This window comes from Neomonachus schauinslandi, chromosome 15 (assembly GCF_002201575.2).
Source record: "Neomonachus schauinslandi chromosome 15, ASM220157v2, whole genome shotgun sequence".
Classification (NCBI taxonomy): domain Eukaryota; kingdom Metazoa; phylum Chordata; class Mammalia; order Carnivora; family Phocidae; genus Neomonachus; species Neomonachus schauinslandi.
Genome location: NC_058417.1, coordinates 394759 through 417328, shown reverse-complemented (window position 1 = coordinate 417328; position 22570 = coordinate 394759). Strand labels below are relative to the sequence as shown.

The 22570-nt window shown below is 60.2% G+C and overlaps 2 protein-coding genes across 2 annotated transcripts in view; both read right to left on the bottom strand.

Annotated features, from left to right (window-relative positions):
* SPNS2 (sphingolipid transporter 2) overlaps positions 1-1443 on the bottom strand; it is a 30579-nt gene extending 29136 nt beyond the window's left edge. The window contains exon 1 of the mRNA XM_021694557.2: positions 1419-1443. Coding sequence (XP_021550232.2) covers positions 1419-1443 — 25 coding nt within the window. The remainder of the gene's footprint in view (positions 1-1418) is intronic.
* A 6912-nt stretch (positions 1444-8355) lies between these two features.
* SPNS3 (sphingolipid transporter 3 (putative)) overlaps positions 8356-22570 on the bottom strand; it is a 32828-nt gene continuing 18613 nt past the window's right edge. Inside the window, exons 9-12 of the mRNA XM_044921788.1 lie at positions 13842-13907; positions 8869-8967; positions 8592-8786; positions 8356-8433 (exon numbers count right to left, since the gene is read on the bottom strand). Of these exons, the coding sequence (XP_044777723.1) occupies positions 8356-8433; positions 8592-8786; positions 8869-8967; positions 13842-13907 (438 nt within the window). The remainder of the gene's footprint in view (positions 8434-8591; positions 8787-8868; positions 8968-13841; positions 13908-22570) is intronic.

Sequence of the window (22570 nt, the reverse complement as noted above, 5' to 3'; positions counted from 1 at the left end):
GGCCCCGCCCCGCACGTGCTGCCCGGGGCCGCCGACGGGGGCGCAGCGGGCCGCGCGGCCGCGGGCGCGGGAGCCTGGGCTCCCCCACTGCCCCGCGCGGAGGAGCTCCGGGCGCGCGTGCGGCGTCCCGGGCAGAGGCGAGAGGGTCTCGGGCGCGTGGGCGGGGCGTCCGCAGCAGAGCTGCTCACCCGCCCTGATCGAATCGGCCTGGGGAGAGCCTAGAGGAGTGCCCGGTGGGGGGTTTGGCCCAGGCCCCAGGCCTCGGCCAGGCGCAGAGGGCTATGTTGCCCTCCGCCCCAGGGAAGCCCAGCTCCAGCTCCTGACCTCTCCCTGGTCCCATTCCTGGGTGCGCGCCGAGACGCAGCCCCTGGCAGGGAGAGCCAGGCTCCCATGGGGCCTCCCCAAGCTTCGGACTTCCAGCTGTGCGCCAGGGAAGGGACAAAGCCCCGAAAGGAAGACCCTGGGCAGGCCCGTAGCCCTCTCTAGGTCTCTGTGTCTCTCCGGGGGTAGAGAGGAGGACAGGATTCAGTCTGGAAGTCTGAGTGGTCACCACCCGCTGTGGGGGAGGGCGAGTCCTGTCTCCCGTGGAGAGTGGCCGAGTGACTTGTGTGTTCGGGGCCACAACCCATCTCAGAGGAGCTGTAGTTCTGTGTCCCATCCCCAAGCCCGCCCCCTTCATCTGTTTGAGGCTTTGACTGAAATTAAAGTCCCACACAAGGTGCTGAGGAGAGAATGTTAACACTGCACAGAGCTTGGACACCCAGAAGCACCCCAGGTTTCACAGGCGGGTCCCAGGGCCCAGAAAAGACCCCATCATGGACGTGCGGCTAGCTGGTGGCAGAGTCCGTGCTGACCCGGGGCTCTGATACCACCCTCCTGGCTTGGGAGCTCAGCTCCCACTGCAGGCTGTTCTGGACCCCGAGTCCACAGGCAGGTGCATCCCACGAAAGTGCTGGCCACAGTGAGTCACGGCATAGCCAGTGGGTGTCGTAGCACGAGGCACCCTCTTCCTGCTGAGAGCAGAGTTAATCCCCAGGCTGGTGTTTCTTGGCGCCTTTGAGGTGTATTTTAAATTCTGCAAAGTGACTAAAAATATGCTTTGGTGTGTTGGGGATGGATGACTGTCACAGGAGGGCCACGAAACAGACTCTGTCCTGAAAGTTCCCGGCTGCCCCTTTCCAGCTTGAAGCCGGGTAAGGGAAATTCTGTGGGGCGCCCTGGGACGACAGGTGCTCAACAGGTCAGCACGACCTACAAGCTCCATGGGGCTGGGGCTGGGGCTGGGCCCCGGCAATGCCCCTCCTAACTGTGGGGTGGTACCAGCTAGAGGACAGTGCCCAGCTGCGGGGCTGCATCCAGCTGTGAAGGAGACACAACCACGGCTCAAAGCCCAACCCCAAGGTCCCCTTCCCACTCACCAAGATTCCTCCTCCTTTCAGCCATAGCCCTGCCCAGGGAGGTAGCTTTAGCTCTTGGCCAGAAAGGGGAGCACTCCCTTCCTGGAAGAGTTTTGAGCCTTTCAAATTTGGGGCGCCTCTGAGCAGCTCTTCTTGCTGTGTGGGGGTTTCTGGGATTTTAACTCAAAGGCACTCTCTAGAGCAAGTCTCTGGATGGATACTGGGCCACCGAGGGCAGGACGACAGGGAGGACAAGAGCCCTTTCTGACTGTGTGGCCCTGGGCAAATAACGGTGGTCTCCTGAGAGCCTCTAGCAGTATCAGTGGACCACCAGCCATAGAACTTGTAGGGCCCTTCTCCCCATCTCCCCAGTGAAGAAACTGAGCCCAGGGAAGAGAAGGAATGTGCCCAAGGTCACACGCCTGGTAAACAGTGGGACTCACACTAAACCCAGGTGTGCCTGCCCCCGATGCTGCTCTGAGCTCTGCCAAGACACAGCTCCTCAGCAGCCCCAGAAGGTGAGGCTGATCTCAGGGATGGCTAAAGGTCTTCCATGTTTGTTTGTGACGCCTAGACCGCAACAGGTTTCCGGACTGAGGGACTGGACGTCTCAGAGCCTTTAACCTGAGGGCGTGCACTGTGAGTCTCCCAGGAGGAGATATAGGCTGCTGTGTCCCCCTGGGGACATGACCCACAGAACATCCTGTACGGTCTAGAGCTTTGCAGAGCACTCTCAGAAACACCAGCTTCCCTGAGGCTGATAACGGGGAGCTCAGTCCCCTCTGCCCATCCCCCAGGGCTCAGGCCTGTCTCTTCCCTTCTCGTGGGGCACACTCACCCTCGGCAGGCTCTCAGCCATCATCCATGTGCCCTGGACACCCCAACCTTCATCTCTAGATGGCCTCATCTCCACACCCCACCTCCGGATCTCCCACGGCTCCCTCAACTCAGCACAATCACAACTGAACTCATCATCCTTCCCTTAAGCCTGTTCCACCCTGGTATCATTTATCTCTTGCCAAATAGCACCGTCATCCTCATTGTCACTGAACAGGACACCTGGGGTCACTGGGGACTCCTTCTCCCTCAACAACCACATCTGGGGCCTGTCCACTTTTTCTCTTTAAAATCCCAGTGTGCCGTTGCCCACTGACTCAGCTCAAACCTCTCTATGTCTTACGTTTTTAAAACTCAACACCACCTGCCCCAACATCCCCCTCCAGTCTTTTCCATATTTCTTGCCAATAACTTTCTAGAGCACACACAGGACCCCATCACCACCTTGCACACAACCTCTCCACGGCTCCGCACTACCCATGGGATAAAAACATCTAAGTTCCTTAACACCATCTCCAAGACCCGTTGGAACCCTTCACTTCCCATGCCAATCTCCAGCCTCAGATCCTACTGCCCAGCTCTCAAACTTACACTCCACCGCACTGAAAATAGAGCTCCCTGAACTCATTGATATTATACTTTCCGGAACCTGGAGGGGTGACAGGAATTCGGGGTGCGTGTGCAAGGTCCCTGCTCTCCCCTCAACACAATGCGGTTCAGGACCACGGAGAGCATCACCTGGGAACCCCCCTCCCCCTGCCCTTAGTCATGCTCTGCCTAGGGGGTCTACCCAGATCACTGCTCCCACTTTCCCTCAAAAACCCAGCACAGACCATGACTTCCTCCGGGAAGCCCTCCTTGACCCACCTGGAAAATTGTCATTTCCTCCTCTGGGATACTTGAGTAACCTGTGTATGCTTCCCTCACACCAAACTCATTGCGTTGATTATGTTTGTAATAAGTCCACCCCCCCACCCCACCCCCAACTGTGAGCCTCAGGGCCCCATACCGTCTGATTCATCTCCACAGCCCAGTGCAAAGGAGGTGCCCAGAGAATGTTTGTTGATTGAATGAGTAAATGACATTTAGCAGGTGCACAGGAAGTGTGTGTTGATTTGCATCATGTATCTGTTGCTCTGAGTGACTCAGAAACCAGCCAGATTCCTCTCCTAGCCCCTCTGGAAAAGGCATTTTCTCCCTGACTGACTCCACCCTCCATTAGCTTCCATGTGCCCCTTGCCTCCACCCTCCTATTACCTTTTCCACAGGTCAGCACCCAGCCCTGGGGAGGCGGCAGCCCCTCTCTGCTCCTGCTGTTGCCAAGCAGGGGACTTGTCCGGGGCCCTCCACCCCCCAGCCTGGGCCTGCCTCGCGAGTCCTGCTCAGAATGCTCTGTCCCTGTCTCTCTCTCCTGCTTGGAACAGATGGCTCTGAGTCCCCACAAACACAGAAGTCCCTGTTCTGTCATTGGAACATTTTTAATGCTTTCTAAATGATAGAAGCTTCAGTCTCCTTTGATCATGGACTCAGACTATCAGAAACAAAGAATCCCTTGAAGGATCCTGAGCCCAGCTTCTTCGCGGTCCTGCCGAGAGGCTGCGTCTGAGAGAGGGCCCGTGGCCTGCCCAAGATCATTATAATGGACACCATCTTCGTGTGTGTTTGTTTTCCTTTCATTGCTGTTCTGTTTTGATATTCAGAGTCCAACCCCCTTCCCGGCAGCACCCTGGTGTCCTGGGCTTAACAGAGCTAAACATCAAGGAATGGCCACAGGGTCCAACTGGACTCTCTTGCCCCGGGCTTTAAATCTGGAGTAGGGGGCAGGAAAATAGGGAAAATCGTCTGGCACTTTGGGGAAGGTCCCCAGTAAGACGGCCCAGGAGCCCTGCTCCCAAATCTGCATTGTTCCCATCAATTCTGTGAGCTGCTAATGTGCTTCCAACAAATCCCTCTCTTGCCCAAGATGGCCACTCGGTGTCTTCTGCACACAGCCCTCCAACCCTAACCAGCAGAATCACACGGGCGCGCAGCCCCGTACCTTCCTGTGTGGGTAAAGCTTGGCGCCAGCGGCCTCCTGCAGGCTCTGTCTCGAGAGGCCGCATTCAACCGACACTTCACATTCCCACTCAGACATGGAGGAATGATGTGCGCTGCAGGGAATGAGACGGACTGAACAGCGTCTGGTGTTGCAGGGGAATAAGCCAGGGCTGGGGTGACCACCTCAAGTCCCGTACCCCACCCTCCAAGCCTGAGGTCAGGGTGGAGGAAGAGCAGACCTACCACCACACCCTCACACCCTCGCACGCGGACACAGAGAGGAGCACTCTGACAGACACACCTGCGTGTCCCGATGACAGCTGGGAGCTAGAACGCACGTGTTGTCTGGGACGAGCAGCGAACACGCTGAGGGGTGGGTCAGGCTTAAGGGCCTGGGCCTGCTGAGCTGTGCATTCCCCACGAACGAGGCTATCAAGAGTCTCGGGCCTCTGGGATTGCTCAGAATTGTCCTTTAGGCCAGACAGGTGTGATCGACTGACCACTCGGCTCCGGCCTGCACAGCTGGGCTCTCAGGGACCCACGCCTGTGGCCCCAGAGCAGCCAGGCCTGCGTGACAGCCCCGTGAGACAGGGGTGGTGGGAGTGTGAGCACAGCTGGGCCAGGGCCACCAGCAGAGTAGGCCCTGGTCCCACCCCCGGAGTCCGCCAGCCCAGGCCACCAGCAGAGTAGGCCCTGGTCCCACCCCCGGAGTCCGCCAGCCCAGGCCACCAGCAGAGTAGGCCCTGGTCCCACCCCCGGAGTCCGCCAGCCCAGGCCCCCACCTTGACCCCAAACTTTAGATGAGAACACCCTATAACCTCCAAGCTGGCACTCTGTCCAGCTCAGTCCTAGCAAGCCCCACCCAGCCCAGCCCAGCGACCCAAACACCGGGATACACTGAGAAGAACCCTGGGTTCGGGACTCAAGCCCCAGGTCCCAGCCAGTCTCTCCTGCCCCCAAAGCACACACAAGCCTGCAAGATCACAGAAGCCTTCTGCCCCGCCCCCTGCACCTCTGCGGGGCCCACCCTCTCCAGGGGGGGTGCCCTTCCCCCACACCTTCTCCTGCTGTTTGCCCCCCCACCTGCGCAGAGGCTCCTGGGGGACGGAACGCTTTCCTCTGCCCACAGGTGTGCCACGCCTGGCCTGGTATTACCCTGCCCTGGGTTGGACTGTGAGGTCCAAGGGCAGGGTCAGAGTCAGCGTCTCTGCCCACCACCTGTTTCTGGCAGTCGTATGGATGAGGTTTCCGATCTTCCTCCCCAGCCTCTGGACTCTGGGGTTGGGGAGGTGGGGTGGCTCTTTTTTTCTTTCTTCTTTTTTTTATTTATTTATTTGAGAGAGAGAGAGAGAAACAGCATGAGAGGGGATAGAGTCAGAGGGAGAAGCAGGCTGCTGAGCCGGGAGCCCGATGTGGGACTCGATCCAAGGACTCCGGGATCATAACCTGAGCCGAAGGCAGTCGCTTAACCAACTGAGCCACCCAGGCGCCCGGTGGGGTGGCTCTTCTGACTCCTGGGAAGCCCTCGCCCATTTTCTGGGAACTGAGCCTCTCAGGGGTCTTTTCCAGGGGCGCAGGGAGGAAAGTTCGGATCCTGGAGCGGGGCTTCCGTGGGCCTGGACCCAGCCTGTGAGAGTCATACAATGGGGGCTGGAAAAGCCACATTCAACACCCCTCTTAAAACACAGCTGGGAGTCTGAGCTACAGGAAATGAACCAGCTCACACAGCCGGTGGTGCCGAGCGGGTCCATGGCATCCTGGCCCCCCCCAGACTGGGTGTCTCCTTCTCAGGAGAAAGCAAGTGTGATCGTGGGACTTATGTTTGGTCTTCATCCTGTTTCCGGCACAGAATTCCTAAGACCTTTGGAATTTCCTAAATGCTGAGAGACCTAAAGGTGCCTTTTGTCTGCTAATGAGGTGGCATTTGGACCCCACCTAAGGGGAGGCTGGAGGCCAGGAGAACTCCCAGTCCCCCCACTGACCAATGCGGACGGACGACTGACGGGCTGGAGGTCGAATCGATCACCAAAAGCCAGTGGTTTAATCGATGGTGTCTAAGTAATGAAGCGTCCACGAAAGCCAAAAAGAATAGGGTGAGCGCGCGGGGGTGCTGGTGGATGGGGCTCCTGGAGGGGGCGCGGCGGCCCTGCCCCTGCCCCACACCTCGCCCTGGGCCTCCCTCCCACCTGCTGTCCCTGAGTTGTGCCCTTTATTATAAACCGGTGATCTAATGAGTAAATGAGTTTCCTGAGCTCTGCGAGCCGCTCTAGCAGATTAACAGAACCTGAGGAGGGGGCACGGGAGCCTCTGATTCACAGCTGGTCAGTTAGAAGCACAGCTGACAATGTGGACCTGTGCTTGGCCCATCCACTGGGCAGGGCTGGGGTGAGCAGTCTTGTAGGACTGAACCCTTACCCTGGGCGGGGACTCTGACCTTATCTCCCGGTACACAGGGTCAGAAATGAGTGGAGGCCAGGAGAAAACTGCTTGGAGAGGTGGGATCCCCTGCAAACACCGTAACCGGTGCAGGTTTTTCCTTATAAGTTCAGGGGCGGCGTGTTTTATGCGCTCCAAGGGTCAGATTGTGGGTGGAGGGGCTGGTCAGCTTGGCAGTGGCCACTCCTGAGGAAGGGCTGGGGATGGGGGAGCTGAGCTGGGGGGCCCAGCTCCCGGAGCTTGTCTGTCCAGCAGTAGGGGCAGGGAGGCAGGGTCAGGAGGTGAGCGTGAGTCTGCTGCTGGGAGGCAGGCCCCTGCTGGCCAGGCACCAGGGCAGGGGGAGAGAAGCTGGTGCTCACGGGGCAGAAAGAACACGCCTCCCCACTGCTGCCCGCCTGGAAGCTGTTGGTCTCCTGCCGCGCCCAGCTGCGCTGAACCCAGTGGCAAGCGCGAGGCCCGCAGAGCCAGCCCGCCCCAGGCGCTGTGCCGGGGTCGGAGCGTGAGCAGTGGGCAGGGACCAGGCTGTGAGCCCCCTCCCCCGCGTGGTCCCAGGGCAGCTGAGTCTGTGGGGGACCCGACGCCCTTCCTCCTCCAGGAGCTTGAAGCCACATGGGCAGCAGAGTGAAACCTCCCTCAAGACTATCGGATGCCCCCCTTTTGTTCAGAGGGTGACCCTGGCAAAGGGGTGTCCTGTGCCCTCCTGCCCTGCAGAGTGAGGGGTCCAGGGTGGGGAGCGGCCCTGCAGCCCTCGCCCGGGCTGCCCTCCTCTTCCTCTCCGGCCCCCACTCCCAGCAGAGAGTGCGGACAGCTCAGTCCCCAGCCCGGCCTCAGGCACGCCCAGCTCTCCAGCTGGGAGTGAAGCAGTGGCAGGTGCAGCTCGGCCGGGGTCCCGGAGCCAAGGCCAAACGGGGACAGAGGCGCTGAGGCTGCCGGGGCTGGCGGGAGGGGTGCGGCAGGCGAGTGGGACCTCCTCGCGGGGGCGCGGGGGCCTCAGGGGTCCTCGGCGACAGCACACATGCTGGAAAGCAGGACTCGGCTCTCCGTGTCCTCGCTGCCAGGGGTCCCTGCGGGAGGAAAGATGCTCAGCCAGCCCCAAAGGAGGCAGAAGGTGCCTTGGGACCGGGCTGGGAAACCCCTCACATCTGCTGTCAGAATGAGCTCCAGGCGCGACCCCTTCTCCTTACCTTCAAGGCCTCCCCAAGGTCCCAGCCCCACGCCTCCCCTGGTGGTGCGGAGCCTCTGGTGGCCCCCTGCCTCCACGCTGACCCCCCCAGTCTGTTCTGCACACAGCAACCACACTATACAGCTTTCGCACTGTAAATAGAACACGTTGGGGCCCATGTGCAGGAAACGACGCAGTCTCAAAGTTGAGGCCACGGTCCCTACAAGGCCCCCAAGTGCCCGCTCCGGCCTCATCCCTACCACCGCCCCCCTCGCTCCCGCTCCAGCCACGCCAGCCACGTGACCTCAGGGCCTTTGCACTGGCTGTCTGTGTGCCAGGAGCCCCTTCCCCCAGATAGCCGCATGGCTCACTGCCTCACCTCCTCCAAACCTCTGCTCCAATGTGCCCTGTGCAGCGATGACCTCTAGGACAAGCCTTTCAACAGCTGCAGGCTGCCCCCATGTTTTCCCGTCCCCCTGGCCTACTTTACACCTCTCCGTAGCGCTGATCACCTTGCACGTACTCTATCTTTTGCTCTTCCTGTTTCTTGTCGGTCTCTATCTCCTAGAGCATCCCAGGTGTTCACCCCCCTGCATCTGGCACATAGCGGGGGGTGGGGTGGGTAATGACCACTTTTGAATGAATGAACAGATTAACAAATCAGCAGGCTCCGGGGGTGGCCCGTGCTCCCCGCTCCTGTGAGGCTCAGCCCCGAGCCTGGCCGAGGTGGGAGGGCTGGGCGTACCTGTGCCCGGCTGCCGGGCCCTGGCCTGGTCCCTCTCCAGCCGCAGCGCAGTTAGCAGGAAGCAACCGCCGCCCAGGGCGATGACGAAGGTGCAGCACAGGAAGCTCTGCTGAAGGCTGAGGAAGGACTGCAGGTGGGAGTCGGGGCGCCCGGCCCTCAGGGTGCTGGAGATCTGCAGAGAGAGGCTGCGTCTGCCAGGCCCGCCCGGCCAGCCGGCAGTGGCTGCCCCCGCCCCCACCGGGAGCCACCCTTACAAGGCCAGTGAGGTAAGGGCTGCCGGCGTCCCCCAGGATGTGGCCCACCGTGATCTGAAGCGCCTCTGCTGTCCCTCGGCACCGGGGCACCACCACAGACTGCAAAACACAGGAGTATCAGGGGAGCTCCCCAAGAAGGGCAGAGCGCGGGCGCCCCTCGTTCCCACCTCCTGCTCCCCGCTGGGACCGCCCGGAGCTGGAGCAGGCTGGCCAAGCCAGTGGGATGGAAGGGGGTCAGCGACGCCCCACCACTGGAACGTCAGGCCCCTCCAAGGGGTGGGGGTGCCACGGCCCCGGATGAGGGCCCCCCTCTCGAGGGCTTGCTCTGGGACCAGGCAGGGACCAGGCAGGGCTGTGACTGCAGGGACAGAGGCGGGAGTGCAGGCCGGCGTGGGCATGGATGCCCGGACGCGGGGCACAGAGGGCTTGGCCCTTCTCTCAGGAAGTTCAAGCCCCACTGGGCAGAGACCAAAGGCAGCCTTCCTGGAGAGACCCCCATGAGCCCTGGAAGAGGGTATGAGTTCCAATCCCAGACCCCCCACTCACTAGCTGTGTGACTTCAGTGTCTGCGTCCCCCAACGGGGATAATTACAGGACCTACTGGGGGGATATGTTCATTATCATTCTTCATGCAGACAGCAGACCGAAATAATGCCCTGTGACCCCAGGAGGCAGAACACTTGCAGACCCTTCTGCCTGGCCAGCCTGCCCCGCTCCGGTCCAGCCGGAGCATCCCTATTTGTCCTTCAGTACTGACCCTCCCAGAGTTCGGGTGCCTGCCCTACAGCCCGTGTGCACCCCACCTGAACGTGCACCCCCCACACTGGAAGGTCCCGCCATTGTCCTCCCCACACACACACCGTCTGGGCAGCAAGGCCCCTGTCAGACTTCTCTCGAGCTCCCTGGGGCACAACGGGGCGCCAGGCCCAGAGAGGACTAGCCTGAAGTCCGCCCAGCAGACAAGTCCAGTAGAACCAGCCAGAAGCCAGGCTTGCCGCAAGGGAGGGGTTCAAGCAGCGGCCTCACAGTCCCAAAGGGGGAGCTCATCCCCAAGACCTAGGTGTCCATAACCTGAGCCCAGCAGAGATTAACAACTGGCATATATTAAATGCTTCCCGTATGCATTTTATAGATCTCACATATACATTTTCTTTATCCACTCAAGCACCCCAAGAGGGAGGCATGATTATTATCCCCGGGTCACAGATGAGGGAACTCTCCCCAGGGTCACCCGGCAGGAAATAGCAGGACTGGGATTTGACCCCGGGCCTGCTCCTCCAGGATGTGTTACAAGCGAGGAGGAGCCTGTCCTGAGATGCTGTGTGTCTGCTATAGAATGCTTGGAAGACAGAAGGGCAAGCTCACCCCCGCCCTGCACGCGGACGACTGGCAGAGAGAGAGGGACGGGCGTTCCAGGGGGGGAGCAGAGTGAGCAGAGGTGTGGAGGCAGGAGCCCAGCGCCTGGGGGTCACAAGACAGGCCGGTGAGACTGTGCAGCGGGGGTCCCAGGTCAGACACTGAGCCACTCTGTCCAGGCGGCGAGAGAAGCTGGACCTGCCCCCCTCACTGGGACCTGCCAACAGGCCAGAGAAGGAGCTGAGCTTGGCTTTGCACCGGCCCCGCGTGCCTCCTTCTTGCCCCATAATTACGTGATTATGCACCGCTGGTTCTGGAGGGTGGGCGCAGGAGAAGTCCATGTCGGCTGCTTAGACCCTCAGAGTCAGGTCCCTTCCACGCCCCCAGGAAGTGCTGGGCCCAGACCAGGTTCTGCTGCCAGGGGCTGGAGCTGTGGGTCCCCAACCTGTTCCCTTGCGTTGGCTCCATGTAGCCCGGGGGGCCAAAGCTGGTAATTTTAGAAGTTAGAGGCTTTGGGTTCCTAAAACCGCAGGCCCACTCTATTCTGAGACAAAGCACCTCTGTGTCTGACTCTCCTTTCTCAGAAGGGCTGTTCCCTTCTTAGTATGGGACATAACCCGCGCCAACCAAGGGCCCGCAGAACGTCAGAGCGGCGACCACCAGGTGTGGACTCCCTGGCAGCCTGCCTCCTGCTCTCCCCACTCAGCCCTCACACCCCGCTGCACTGGGGAGGGTGGGACTGACGGGTGGGCAGAGCAGGGAAGCACTGAGACTGCCAGGGCCAGGAAGAACAGGAGGGCGGAGCCCTCAGCGGGGGCCAGGGGAGCTCTGCGCAGGAGGAACCCAGCGGACAGACCTGACCTGGGAGAGCAGGTGAGTTCCACTTCTGCTCTAGTCCCTGATGCAGGCAGGGGGAAGGTTGGCTCCAGGCCGCCCTCGTGGGGCCCAGACACACAGGGGGCTTGTGAGACAGCTGGAGACGGCATCAGTCGGGGGCGCAGGGAGCTCAGCCTGGGGGGACACGACCCCAGCCTCCCCTGGAGCAGGACCCTCCGAGGGTTCTGCCTCCGGAGGGCTGGGAGGGGGTGCCGGAGGTGGGTCTAGAGGGCCTTGGCTGTGAGGGAGCCAGACCCTTTTCCTCAGTGAGCCTTCAGAGGCAGGGCCTTCTTGGGGTTCAGGGAGTGAGCCTCCCGTCAGAGGGGTATGGGATCAAGGACAGAGCCTGCAGGGGGTTCGCGGACTGGGGAGCCGGCTGCGCTAGACCAGTGTCCTCCGGGGGTGCTCTGAGGAGCGTCCATATCAGGACCACATGGGAAGTTCACGAGAAAGGCACACCGTTGGACTCCCGCAGAGACCCACTGAGGCAGACTCTGAGGAAGCAGAGTGTGTTACAAGCTCCCCAAACCTGGTTCCTACGCTCACTGAGGTGCGAGAGCCCCTGGACCAGACAGCTTTTGCAGTCTCTTCCCCAGAGAGAGTCTGGGTTCTCCTTGTGGATCAGAGGGCCAGAGAGAACGGTGTCCCTCGCAGCCTGATGTGGGGCGTGCAGCCGCCACCGACCCTTTGGGACTATGCCCAGTGCAGGGCCTCCTGGCTCCCGGGCCCTCCCGGGCCTCAGGAGCTGGGGCCTCCTGCACTCCTGTGCCCCCACACGCTTCCTGGCTGGATCCCACCCCCGTAGACCCCTCTCTGCGGTCCTGCCCGCCTGTCCCTGGGGTGCCTCACTGCTGGAAACCAACACCAGCTTCCAGCGACCCTCCGGGGCTCCCGCTACCACCCGCCCTCCGTCCACACAGCTGCTTGCCCTCTGAGCCGCTGTCACCTCCCACGCCTGCCCCTCCGCAGCACACACCCCGTCCCCCACAGCCTGCCCCCCACCTGCATTTGGCCCAAGACCACTCCCTCCTGGAGCCTCCCCACTTTCTCTGTGGGATGACTGAGCTCCAAGGACCACAGGGATTGGTCCAGCTCCGACCACCAAAGGCTCTAAAGGCAATCTTTCACTGAGGGGCTTCCGGAGGGAGGAAGGGGGTGCAGAAAGCCTTCCTGGGATGGAGAGACTCGCTGCCTCCAAGCCAGGGGAGGACCCCAGGGAAGGCCTGGTCGGCCGGACAGCTCCCCAGCTGGACCGCATGGGTCAGACCGCGGCTGGCTGCCCTGTCCCCCCGCGACAGCTGTACAGAGGTCCTGCCAGGTTAATCATTCTTGCAAACACAGACACTGGGGGGACACGGCCGCGTCCTCGCACATCTGTGGGGCTGCCGTGTGGAAAGGGGGCAGCGTCATGGGGGCTGGAGGAAGATGCGGGGGCGGGTTTCAGCTCCAGCTGGACGTCCGAGATGCCGGGTCGGGGGTGATTAAGCTCCCCGTGCCCAACAGTGGGCAACCCCAGGGGAGACATTTGCTGGCACGTTCCCGTCTACTGAGGGCTCTCCTACAGGCCTCCTGGCTCACCCTGCCAGGCCGGTTATGATCGCTCCTTTTTATAGACTAGGAAACTGAGGCCCAGGGCCATTCATCGGATCTGTGGCCGAGTGGTCCTCGGGCTGGAGGGAGGAGCCCTGCAGCTGATACGCCCCCGGGGCGTCAAAGGGCAGCACTGTCTACACCCGCTGAGCCTGGGCCATGGGGTGCGGGGCAGAAGTCTAGGCAGGGAGTGAGCATCCCGTCAATGGCAGTATTCGAGTAGGCCTCGATGGCCCTTTCAAACTCAGCTTTGAGGGCGCAGGCGTCCTTTGGGAGCCAGGAGGCGAGAAGGGCGAGAGCCCTGTGAGGAGCCCCAGCTGGCACCCTTGTCATTTCATGCCCACAGTAACCCCCAAGTATTTCACCCCGTTGTTCCCGCAGGGAAACTGAGGCCCAGAGCCACAGAGTGACTTGCCCAGGTCACACGCAGCTAGGAAGTGGCAGAAGCAGGGCTGAAGTCCAGGTGTGGGCCAGGCCCTGGCACCGGTCACCTCAGAACGCTGTCAGCCCATCGCCAGCCTCCCTGGCTCTCCTGTGCACAGGACTGGGCTATGCCAGCCTTCCAGGAGGCCGGAGGAGGCCCGTGGGGGTCTCCGGGTCCCAGGTCCTGTGTTACCCACAGGGCACAGTGTCCAAAGTCCTCCCCTGACATCTCCTAGAGGGAGGCAGGGAGGCTGGGCGGAGAGCGTGAGGCTCAGACGGGCCACGCCAGACTCTAGACATACCGCAGTCACGTGGCTGAGCTGGCACCAGGCCTCGTTATAGCCCGAGCTGGCCCCTTGCTGGGCAGCCTGGACCCACCTGGCTCATGGCTATAACCCTGAAGTCCCACATCCCCATCCACACACCCAGAGCCTAGGCCAAAGAGCCTGCTTGCTGAGAAGTGTAGTCAAGGAAGAGGGGGTGCTTGAGACGGGGCCTGGGCTCGGTGCCTTTGCATGCTGTGTGACCTTGGTCCGGGCACCTGCCCTCTCTGAGCCTCCATCTGCTCATCAGCAAAATGGAGGTGATGGTCCGAGGATATGTTTGAGAGTATCAGGATGACCTTGCTCCCCTACCCCATAGTCTCAGAAGCCCCTCCCAGCCCTGAGCCAGACAGACTCCAGCTCCCTCCGCTCAAGAGGCCCCAGGACCAGCCCCCCCACACCTACCAGCAGGATGTCAGCAACCACCGCCCAGTTGCAGGACAGAAGCAGCTCCCCGAGGGCCAGGAACACCTGTGGACAAGGACCCCAGTCACTGACCCCTCCCTGCATTCTCTTCCTGCCTGCAGGGAGAAAGGGGCCGACGGGATTTGATTCACTGGGGTAGGCGAGGCCTGAACTGTTTCTTCAGTTCCAGCAGCCTGGGTGGACGTTCCGGTCTGGGCAGGCTGGTGGCCATGACCCGGAGGAGAGGGCCAGGCCCCCAGGCCCCCAGGCCCAGGCCTTGAGGTCCCTCCTGGGGCCCAGTAGGAGGGCAGTCAGGACTTCCAGGCCTGTCCAGCGCGCCTCCCCCCCATCCTAGCACCTGCGGGGCTGGCATAACCTTGTATGCCCGGCCCTGCCCTGCCCCGTGCCTGCCAGAGACTAGGGGCCACCGTGGACCTGTCTCGCCCAGTCCCTGAGCCCCCTGCCTCATGCCAGGCGATTAGGACAATCCTCATTCCACTCACTCAGGAAGAGCTTAATGAAGCAGCAAGAAGGGGGAAAAAAGTCATTTCTCAGAGCCTCCAAGAGCTTATTGCTGGAGTGGAATTAGTCATTCCTGGAGTCACGGGGCTGTGCCCGGGTCAGCCCGGGCTCTGGTTCCCAAAGGCCTGCGAACACCCAGGGCAGAGGAAGGGAAGGAGCCTGCTCCTCCCAGGCACCAGCATGTCCACCCTCTCGGCCACCCCGCCGGCGAGGGTCATGACACCCACCTCCCAGGCCCGCACACCCTCATCCCTGCTGCTGGCCCCATGCAAGATGAGGCCGGCAGAGGGGAGTCAGAGGGAAGCCCAGGATGGGGAGGCCTCGGGTGGAGGTGGCACTAAGCCCAGCCCAGAGGGAGGGGCAGGGCCCAGCCCGAAGAGCCCCCAGGAGGCAGGCAGCTGGGATATGGGCCCCCTGTGCTGGGGGGCAGGGGCGTGAGCTCCCTCTGTGTGACCAGCCCCCCGCCCTCTGCCCAGACTGGGGAACTCTGCGGCCCGGGGCTGGGCACCCACGGGGTGGGAATCGGGGAGTTGCTGGGGCAGGTCTCAGGTGGCCGCAGACCTGCATTCCAGCCCGACAGGGTCTGCCACCCCGGCCTCCTGGGGCCACAAGAAAGCCGGGCCGCCCTCCCCGCCCTCCCCGCCCCTGGACAGCCGTCGGTGGCTCCTCACACCCCGCACCCTGGGCCGAGGAGCTGGTCTCTCCCCGGCTCCCCCACACCCACAGGACGTACTGAAATACACCTTTTCCTTCCTCCAGCTGGAGCGGGGTGGATCCCGACCCCAGAATGGAGCCCGCAGGCGGAGGCCACAGCCACAGGCTGCCGGGGATGCCAGGTTTCCTGAGACACACCTGGAAACCACCCGGTCGTCAATCCTCCACGCGCGGCTTCGCGGGGTGAAGGCCGGGCTGGGAGCGGCCACCTCCTGGCCCTGTAATTACAGAGGCTCCGGAGGCGCCAGGAGGGCTCTCCCACAAAGGGGTGGGCCACCCTCAGCCTTAGCTATGCCCTCCGCGGGCCGCGTGCCACTGGGTCTCAGAGCTTGGGGCTCCCGTGGCCAACACGGACTCCAGCGAACACCCACCTGAAAGGGCCCCGGTTTGGGGCCGAGTCCCCTCGAGGGATATAGCTGGCTCTTCACAGCCCCGGGCTCCTCCTGGACGCCCTCCTGTGCCCAGGGGACCAGCCAGTCCCCGAGCCCTGTCTCTCCTCCTGCCGGCCAGGACAGCCGCGGCAGCCAGGACAGACCCCAGGACAGGCTGCCCCCAGCAAGCTGTCTGGGAAAGCCCGCTACACCTGGCCACTGGGGCTGGACACGGGGGTGGGGGCTCCCACGTGCTTGTGGTCCATTCCCACCCTAACGTCGCTCAGCTCCGCCCCCTCCTCCGGCCGCCGCTGCTGGCCTGGTCCAGGCCTCCCCTCTCCTCCTCACCAGTTCCCAGGCCCCGCCATGCCTCCCAACACCAGCCCCCGAGGGGACTTCCGAGTGGGAGGTCTGACTCTGCCCTTGTCCCCTTAGCGCCTTGCATGCTTCCCTGTACCCTGACTTCGTTCCCCGGGTGAGAGGGCCTGGGAACGCTGCCTGGAGCCTGAGAAACGGGGAGCCCCTCAGCCCCTGGCCTTTTCCTTTCAGACCCAAGAGGATTTCCCCCTCGAGCTGGGGCAGTGAGGATGAATGTCCCTGGCCTTAGTCACCCCGGCCAGAGACACATGCGCCTACACTCTACGCGCCTCCCGTGACTCACGCACATGTGCTCACACACTGCAGCCACACAAGTGTGCACAGACTCCCCACGCATGTGCACACACAACTCACACCACACGAACATGCACGTGAGCGAACAGGGATGACTTCCAAAGCACCACCACGTGTGGCGGTGGTATGGGCCTGCCGGGGTGAATGCATGGGTACGCGCGTGTTCTGGCGGCCTCGTGGACGTGTGCGCACCTTGCACACACCTCTCTGGGTGCACACACAGGGGGGCTTGGGGGGGAGGCAGACCCCTGTGGCGGGGAGGGGCCAGTCTTCCAGGCGGCAGTAACTGAGCTCAGAACCGCGAGGATTGGATCCTAGGCCTCCCTCGGATCAACTCCATGCCCCATGTGGCTAAGCCGCTCAGGACAGGCCCCAGGCACACGCTGGCTGCCAGCAAGCTACCAGGCCGGCTGGCACACTTTGCCCCCGGGCCTGCCAACCGGTAATTGCAGGGACTGGCGTCAGGGCGCGAGGGCACTGCTCAGTTCCCGGGGTCTGGCACTGGCCCCGGCAACCTGGGAGGCAGGCAGGTGGGGAGCGAGGCAGCGAGGAGGCTGAGTTCTGCCGTCCTCCTGGAAAACTCAGCACACTGCAGCCTCTCTGGGTGGGTGTTGCTGCCTGTCCAAGAAGAGACACCTGCTAGATCCTGGCAGGGAGCTACAGCCCTCAGAGCAAGGGCGGGTGGTCCCTCTTGGTCCCTCCCAGGCAGCCCCTGGCCAGGCTGGCTACTCCAGTTCAAGATGCAAGCGAAAGAGAAGTCCCCCAAGGACCAAGTTGTAGGACAGCCCCCCAGAGCTGGGGCACCTGCCCAGCCCAGCTGTCTGGGCCGCCCCAGGGGCCAGAGAATCCTTGCTGACCCTGCCCGCCTCCTCCGAGTCCCCCGGGGGTGGTCAGCCGGGCAGATACTCCCATCCCTGGTCCTTGCTCAGGAGTCCTCGGGGCTGAGGAGGGCAGCGTCCCCTGCCTGAGGGAAAGGCCTTGGTGAGAGCTGGCTCTCCTGGGCGGGCAGAGACTCAGAGTTAGGGTCTCGTTTGGGCTGGAAGGGGCCTTACACATCATCTGGGGCAACTCCTGTGTAAAGACAGAGGGTTGGACTGCATCGCAGGCTTCCCTTCCCCCCAAAAGCAAAAAACAGTAAGTCAAAAAAAATGTGTTTTTCACCAAAGAAAAGAACAAAACCTAATGAGACAAACATTACATAATTCTGGAGAACACAACTTCTCAGTCTCCCCAGAGCCACCACAGTTGGAAGAAAGTGAACTGAGTAGCGGTCCTTTGTTCCCACCCCTAACTGGGAACCAGTGGGGAGGCTGCTGGGGAGAAATGGGGAAAAGTGGAGAAGATGAGCAACGACCCCTTACGGATTTCACTCGAGGCCAGAGGGGCTCACCGGGAAGGTAAGTAGGAGGACCCTGTGTGCACCAGAGCCTTTACTTACCCCCCAGAGGATGGCAGGGCCCAGGGCTCTAACAAAGACTCCCCACTGCCTGACTGGAGCCCCAACGCGCAGCCCCAGTGAGGGGGGAATGGCCCCAGGGAAGGCTGGGAGAGCCTCTCCGCGGTGTTGAAGCAAGTTCAGCATCGGAGCAGAGCCGCTCACGCCCAGGCTCGGCACAGAGGACAGAGAGGAACGAGAAGGGCAGAGAAGACCGGGACTCCCTTATCGATAGACCCAGCTAGCCCCTTCCCAGCCAGCACGTTGGAAGGCGTGAGCTGCCGGGAGACAGAGGCCCACGCAGCAAGCACCTGCGGCCAAGAACCGAGGCCCTCAACCAATGATGCACAAGGGTCTGAGAGCTGCCAACAACCACCTGTGAGCATGGTCGTGGATCCTGCCCCGTCAGGCCTTCAGATGACACCGCAGACCCTAGGCCAGCACCCACGCCAGCCTGGGAGAGATCGTGAAGTGGAGGGCCCAGCCGGGTCCAGCCCGGCACCTGACCCCCAGAGGCTGTGAGACAGCATGTGTGTTTTGTCTTAAACTGCTAAGTTTGGGGGTGATTTGTTACACAACACGAGATAACTAATATGCTGGCTGAGCCATTGAATTTCAAGAATAAATAATGAAATCTCCAGGTATCCAGCTGGGGAAAATGAGTCAACATTAAGGATTTTTTTAAACATTAGGCTAACTAGGGGCGCCTGGGTGGCTCAGTTGGTTAAGTGTCTGACTCTCGATTTCAGCTCCCGTCATGATCTCAGGGTCATGGGATCAAGGCCCGTGTGGGGCTCCATGCTCAGTGGGAGTCTGCTTGGATATTCTCTCCCTCTGCCCCTTCCTCCAGTCATGCTCACGCTCGCTCGCTCTCTCTCAAATAAATAAAATCTTAAAAAAAAAAAACCATTAGGCTAACTTTATCCTCCACAGCAATATTTGATGCTAAAAGACAACAGAAGAAATGCAGAGCAACAGGGAAGGAAACTGTGATCCAAGAGTATCAGACCCAGTTAGATGTTGTTCAAGGGAAGAGTCCAAGAGAAGACAGCCTCACAGACAAACGGACCGAAGGAGCAGTCTCTCTAGATACAAACTGCTTCACCCCAGAATCCACCCAGGTAGGAGCTGAACCCAAACGAAGACCAGGAATGGAGGTTGGTGGGTGCTGAACCCATTCAACCTGGGACTCCCCCAAACATCTGTGAGTGTCATGCTTGGACTGTGGGGGTTGTAATCCAGCAAAAGTGAAAATAATCACGTAACATGAACCGGGAGCCTGTGGAGAGAAGATGGGAGACAGAGAGAAGGCAGGTGCTCTCTTTCAAGGTCAGGATTCACCACTAAGTCCAAAATCTTAAAATTAATTTGAACTTAAGGGGCGCCTGGCTGGCTCAGTCGTTGGGCATCTGCCTTCGGCTCAGGTCATGATCCCGGGGTCCTGGGATCGAGCCCCGCATCGGCTCCCTGTTCAGCGGGAAGCCTGCTTCTCCCTCTCCCACTGGCCCTGCTTGTGTTCTCTCTCTCGCTGTGTCTCTCTCTGTCAAATAAATAAATAAAATCTTTTAAAAAAATTAATTTGAACTTAACCCCTTTTACTTTGCTTCAATTTCTTCAGGTAATTCATATAAATTAACTAAATGTATGATTCAATTTATGGGAAATATCCAGAATGAACAAATCTATAAGGACAAAAAGTGGATTAGTGGTTACCCAGGGCTGGGGTAGGGGTGGCTTGGGGAAACGGGAAGGGACTGATTAACAGATGTGAAACTTCCTTTAGGGGTGATAAAAATGTTCCAAAATTGATGTGATGATTGCACAGCTCTGAATATACTAAGAGCCAATGAACTGTTCGCTTTGAAGGGGCGAATGGTATGGGCCGTGAATTACATCTCAATAAATCTGGTTTTAAAATTACACTACTATATGACCTCATTTTAACAAAAATATTTATGGAAACACAAATTGGTGTACATCTACAGAGACACATATGGAATGATGATCACCTAATTAAAAAACAAAAGCAGAAACAAACAGGCCCAGATGCTGAGAGCAGTCAATTCTGGGGATAGGAATGTGGATAACTGTTATTTTCCTCCTTGCGCTTTCCACTGTGGTGTTTATGTTTTAAGTTTCCGCAAAGGAAGATACGCATGTGATACAGTGTGGCGAGCTGAACCGTCCGCCCCCTCCGGACCTCGCGGTAGAGCGGAGGGGGGCGCAGTAGAGCGGGAGGCACCCACGCCCTGGCACGGAGCGCTCCATCCAGCCGTGGTCCTCCCCTCTGCGCACGCGCTCCTGGCAACCCCGCTCAGCCTCGCGGCTTCACCTGACCGCCAAGACCGCTCTCCCAAGCTTCAGACTCAAACCTTGACGTCTCCAGCTAATGCCCGAAGAGGCATCTCGAATTATCACGTCGAAAATCGAATTCTTTTTTTTTTTTTAAAGATTGTATTTATTTATTTGACAGAGAGAGACACAGCAAGAGAGGGAACACAAGCAGGGGGAGTGGGAGAGGGTTAGAAGCAGGCTCCTGGCTGAGCAGGGAGCCCAATGCGGGGCTCGACCCCAGGACCCTGGGATCACGACCTGAGCCGAAGGCAGACGCTTAACGACTGAGCCACCCAGGCACCCCGGTAACAGATGCCTCTTTAACTATTAAATTCTTTTTTTTTTTTTAAGATTTTTTATTTATTTGACAGTGAGAAAGACAGCGAGAGAGGGAACACAAGGAGGGGGAGTGGGAGAGGGAGAAGCAGGCTTCCCACCGAGCAGGGAGCCCAATGCGGGGCTCGATCCCAGGACCCTGGAATCACGACCTGAGCTGAAGGCAGACGCTTAACGGCTGAACCACCCAGGTGCCCCGGTAACAGATGCCTCTTTAACTATTAATATTCTTTTTCTTTTTTAAGATTTTTTATTTATTTGACAGTGAGAAAGACAGCGAGAGAGGGAACACAAGGAGGGGGAGTGGGAGAGAGAGAAGCAGGCTTCCCGTGGAGCAGGGAGCCCGATGCGGGGCTCGATCCCAGGACCCCGGGATCATGACCTGAGCCGAAGGCAGACGCTTAACGACTGAGCCACCCAGGCGCCCCGAAAATCGAATTCTTAATCCCACCCCCTCCGAAACAAAGCACTGCCCCTCCCTCAGTGTCCTGGATTGGTATTTGGCAACGCTGCCTCGGATGGCTTGCCGAAACCCAGGGTCACCCTGGCTCCTCCCCACTCTCCCCCGATACCCAACGCGTAACCCAAACATACCCAGAACCTGACCCCTTCTCCACACTTCCTCCACCCCACCCGGGCCCACGCCGCAAGCAGCTCAAGCCTGTCTTACTGGAAAGCCTCCTCATGGGTTTCCCTGTTTCTGACTTTGTCCTTTCTCACTCTGCCAACAACACGGCCCCTAGAGAGGCCCTGTCAAATCACAGGGAAGACAGTGGCCACACAGTGATCACGCATCCTGGAGTCCACACCCTGCATGGGCATGGTGAACCCGGCCGGCCTGCACCTTGCTCCGACCGACAAGACACGGAGGCAGTGGTGCTGTTCTTGGCCTGAGCCTCGGGAGCCGTGGCAGCCTCCATCCATGCTTTCCGGGAGCGCTGCCCTGAGACAGCCCTGTGGGAAGGCAGGCCACACAGCAGAGGACGCGTCCACTCAGAGGAGAACCCAGGAGCCCACAGACAGACAGGAGGGAGGCCAATGTGGATGTCCAGCCCACGCCTTCTTCCAGGTCCAGGCGGCCACGTGAGTGAGCACAGGTGGAACCCGCCAACCCACTGAATCGTAAGAAATAGCAATTCACTGTTTGGGGGGTGATTTGTTATGCAGCAACAGGTCACTGTTACAAAACCACGAGTCAGATCAGTTCATGTCTGTGCTAGAGATCCTGCCATGATTTCCCACTTCTCTCACGCTCGAGGCCTGTTCTGTGGACAGGGCTCTGCACCCCATGGCCGTTGCCTCTGACCTTACGTCCTCTGCTCTTCCTCAGCTCGCCCCATTCCCACCAGGTTTCCTTAAGCACACAGGCCATGCTCTCCCCCTAGGGTCTCTGCATCGGCTGCTCCCTCCCACCGTACCCCGATGTCCACCCAGCTCCGCTCCTCACTCTGCTACTGAAGTGTCACCATCTCGGCAAGGCCTCACTGACCACCTGGCCTGGCCCCGGTCCCTCCTCTTGTCCCCTTTCCCTGCTCTGTTAGTCTCCACAGAACACATTCCCCCCTAATGGTGCATGGCACACGGAGGTGCTCGGGAAGTATCTGATAAGTGAGCGAACGTTTCTGCTCATTCCCAGCCACCTCACCCTGCTGGGCTCTGCACCTTGAGGCCCTCGGGGCCCAACAGGGGTTTGAGGGTGAAGACCCCACTCCAAGGTTTCTCGCTTGTGAGGCCGGAAGAGCAGGTGGGACTAGAAGCCCCCTGAGGGTGGCCCACACCTGTGGGGCTTCATGGCTGGGTGCCCGGAGGAGCCCAGATTATATTTACCCCAAACAGACACTGAATATTCACCTGTTCCCTCAAAAGTGATGCTGTGTAACTCTCAAGGGCAGGTCATAAAGGCAAAGTGGTGTCACCGGGCCCTCTCGGGACCCTCGTCGTTGGGGGCCAGCCGCCATGTTTTGAGGAAGCCCCGGCCCCGCGGGGAGGTCACGGGCCGCTGTTCTTGCTGACAGCTCCAGCGTCTACCACCTTTGATGGTCCGGCCCTCCCCGCTCCAGCCCCCCCAGTCAACCTCAAGTGGGAAGGAGAGAAGTTATCCCCACCCCCGACCCACCCAAACGGCAAACTCATGAGCAAAACAAGTGTTTCTGTTGTTTTAAAACTGCTGGGTTTCACCACATCCCATAGTGACTAGAACAGGCATGGAAGCTCATTGAGCTCCTCAGGGAAACCAAGAGGTCGGGACTAGCACCCCACGTTACCAAGAACCGGGGCTCAGCAAGGCCAAGCTCTTACCCCGGCTCACACAGCTCGCAGTGCAGTTGCAGGAACAACGTCCAGGT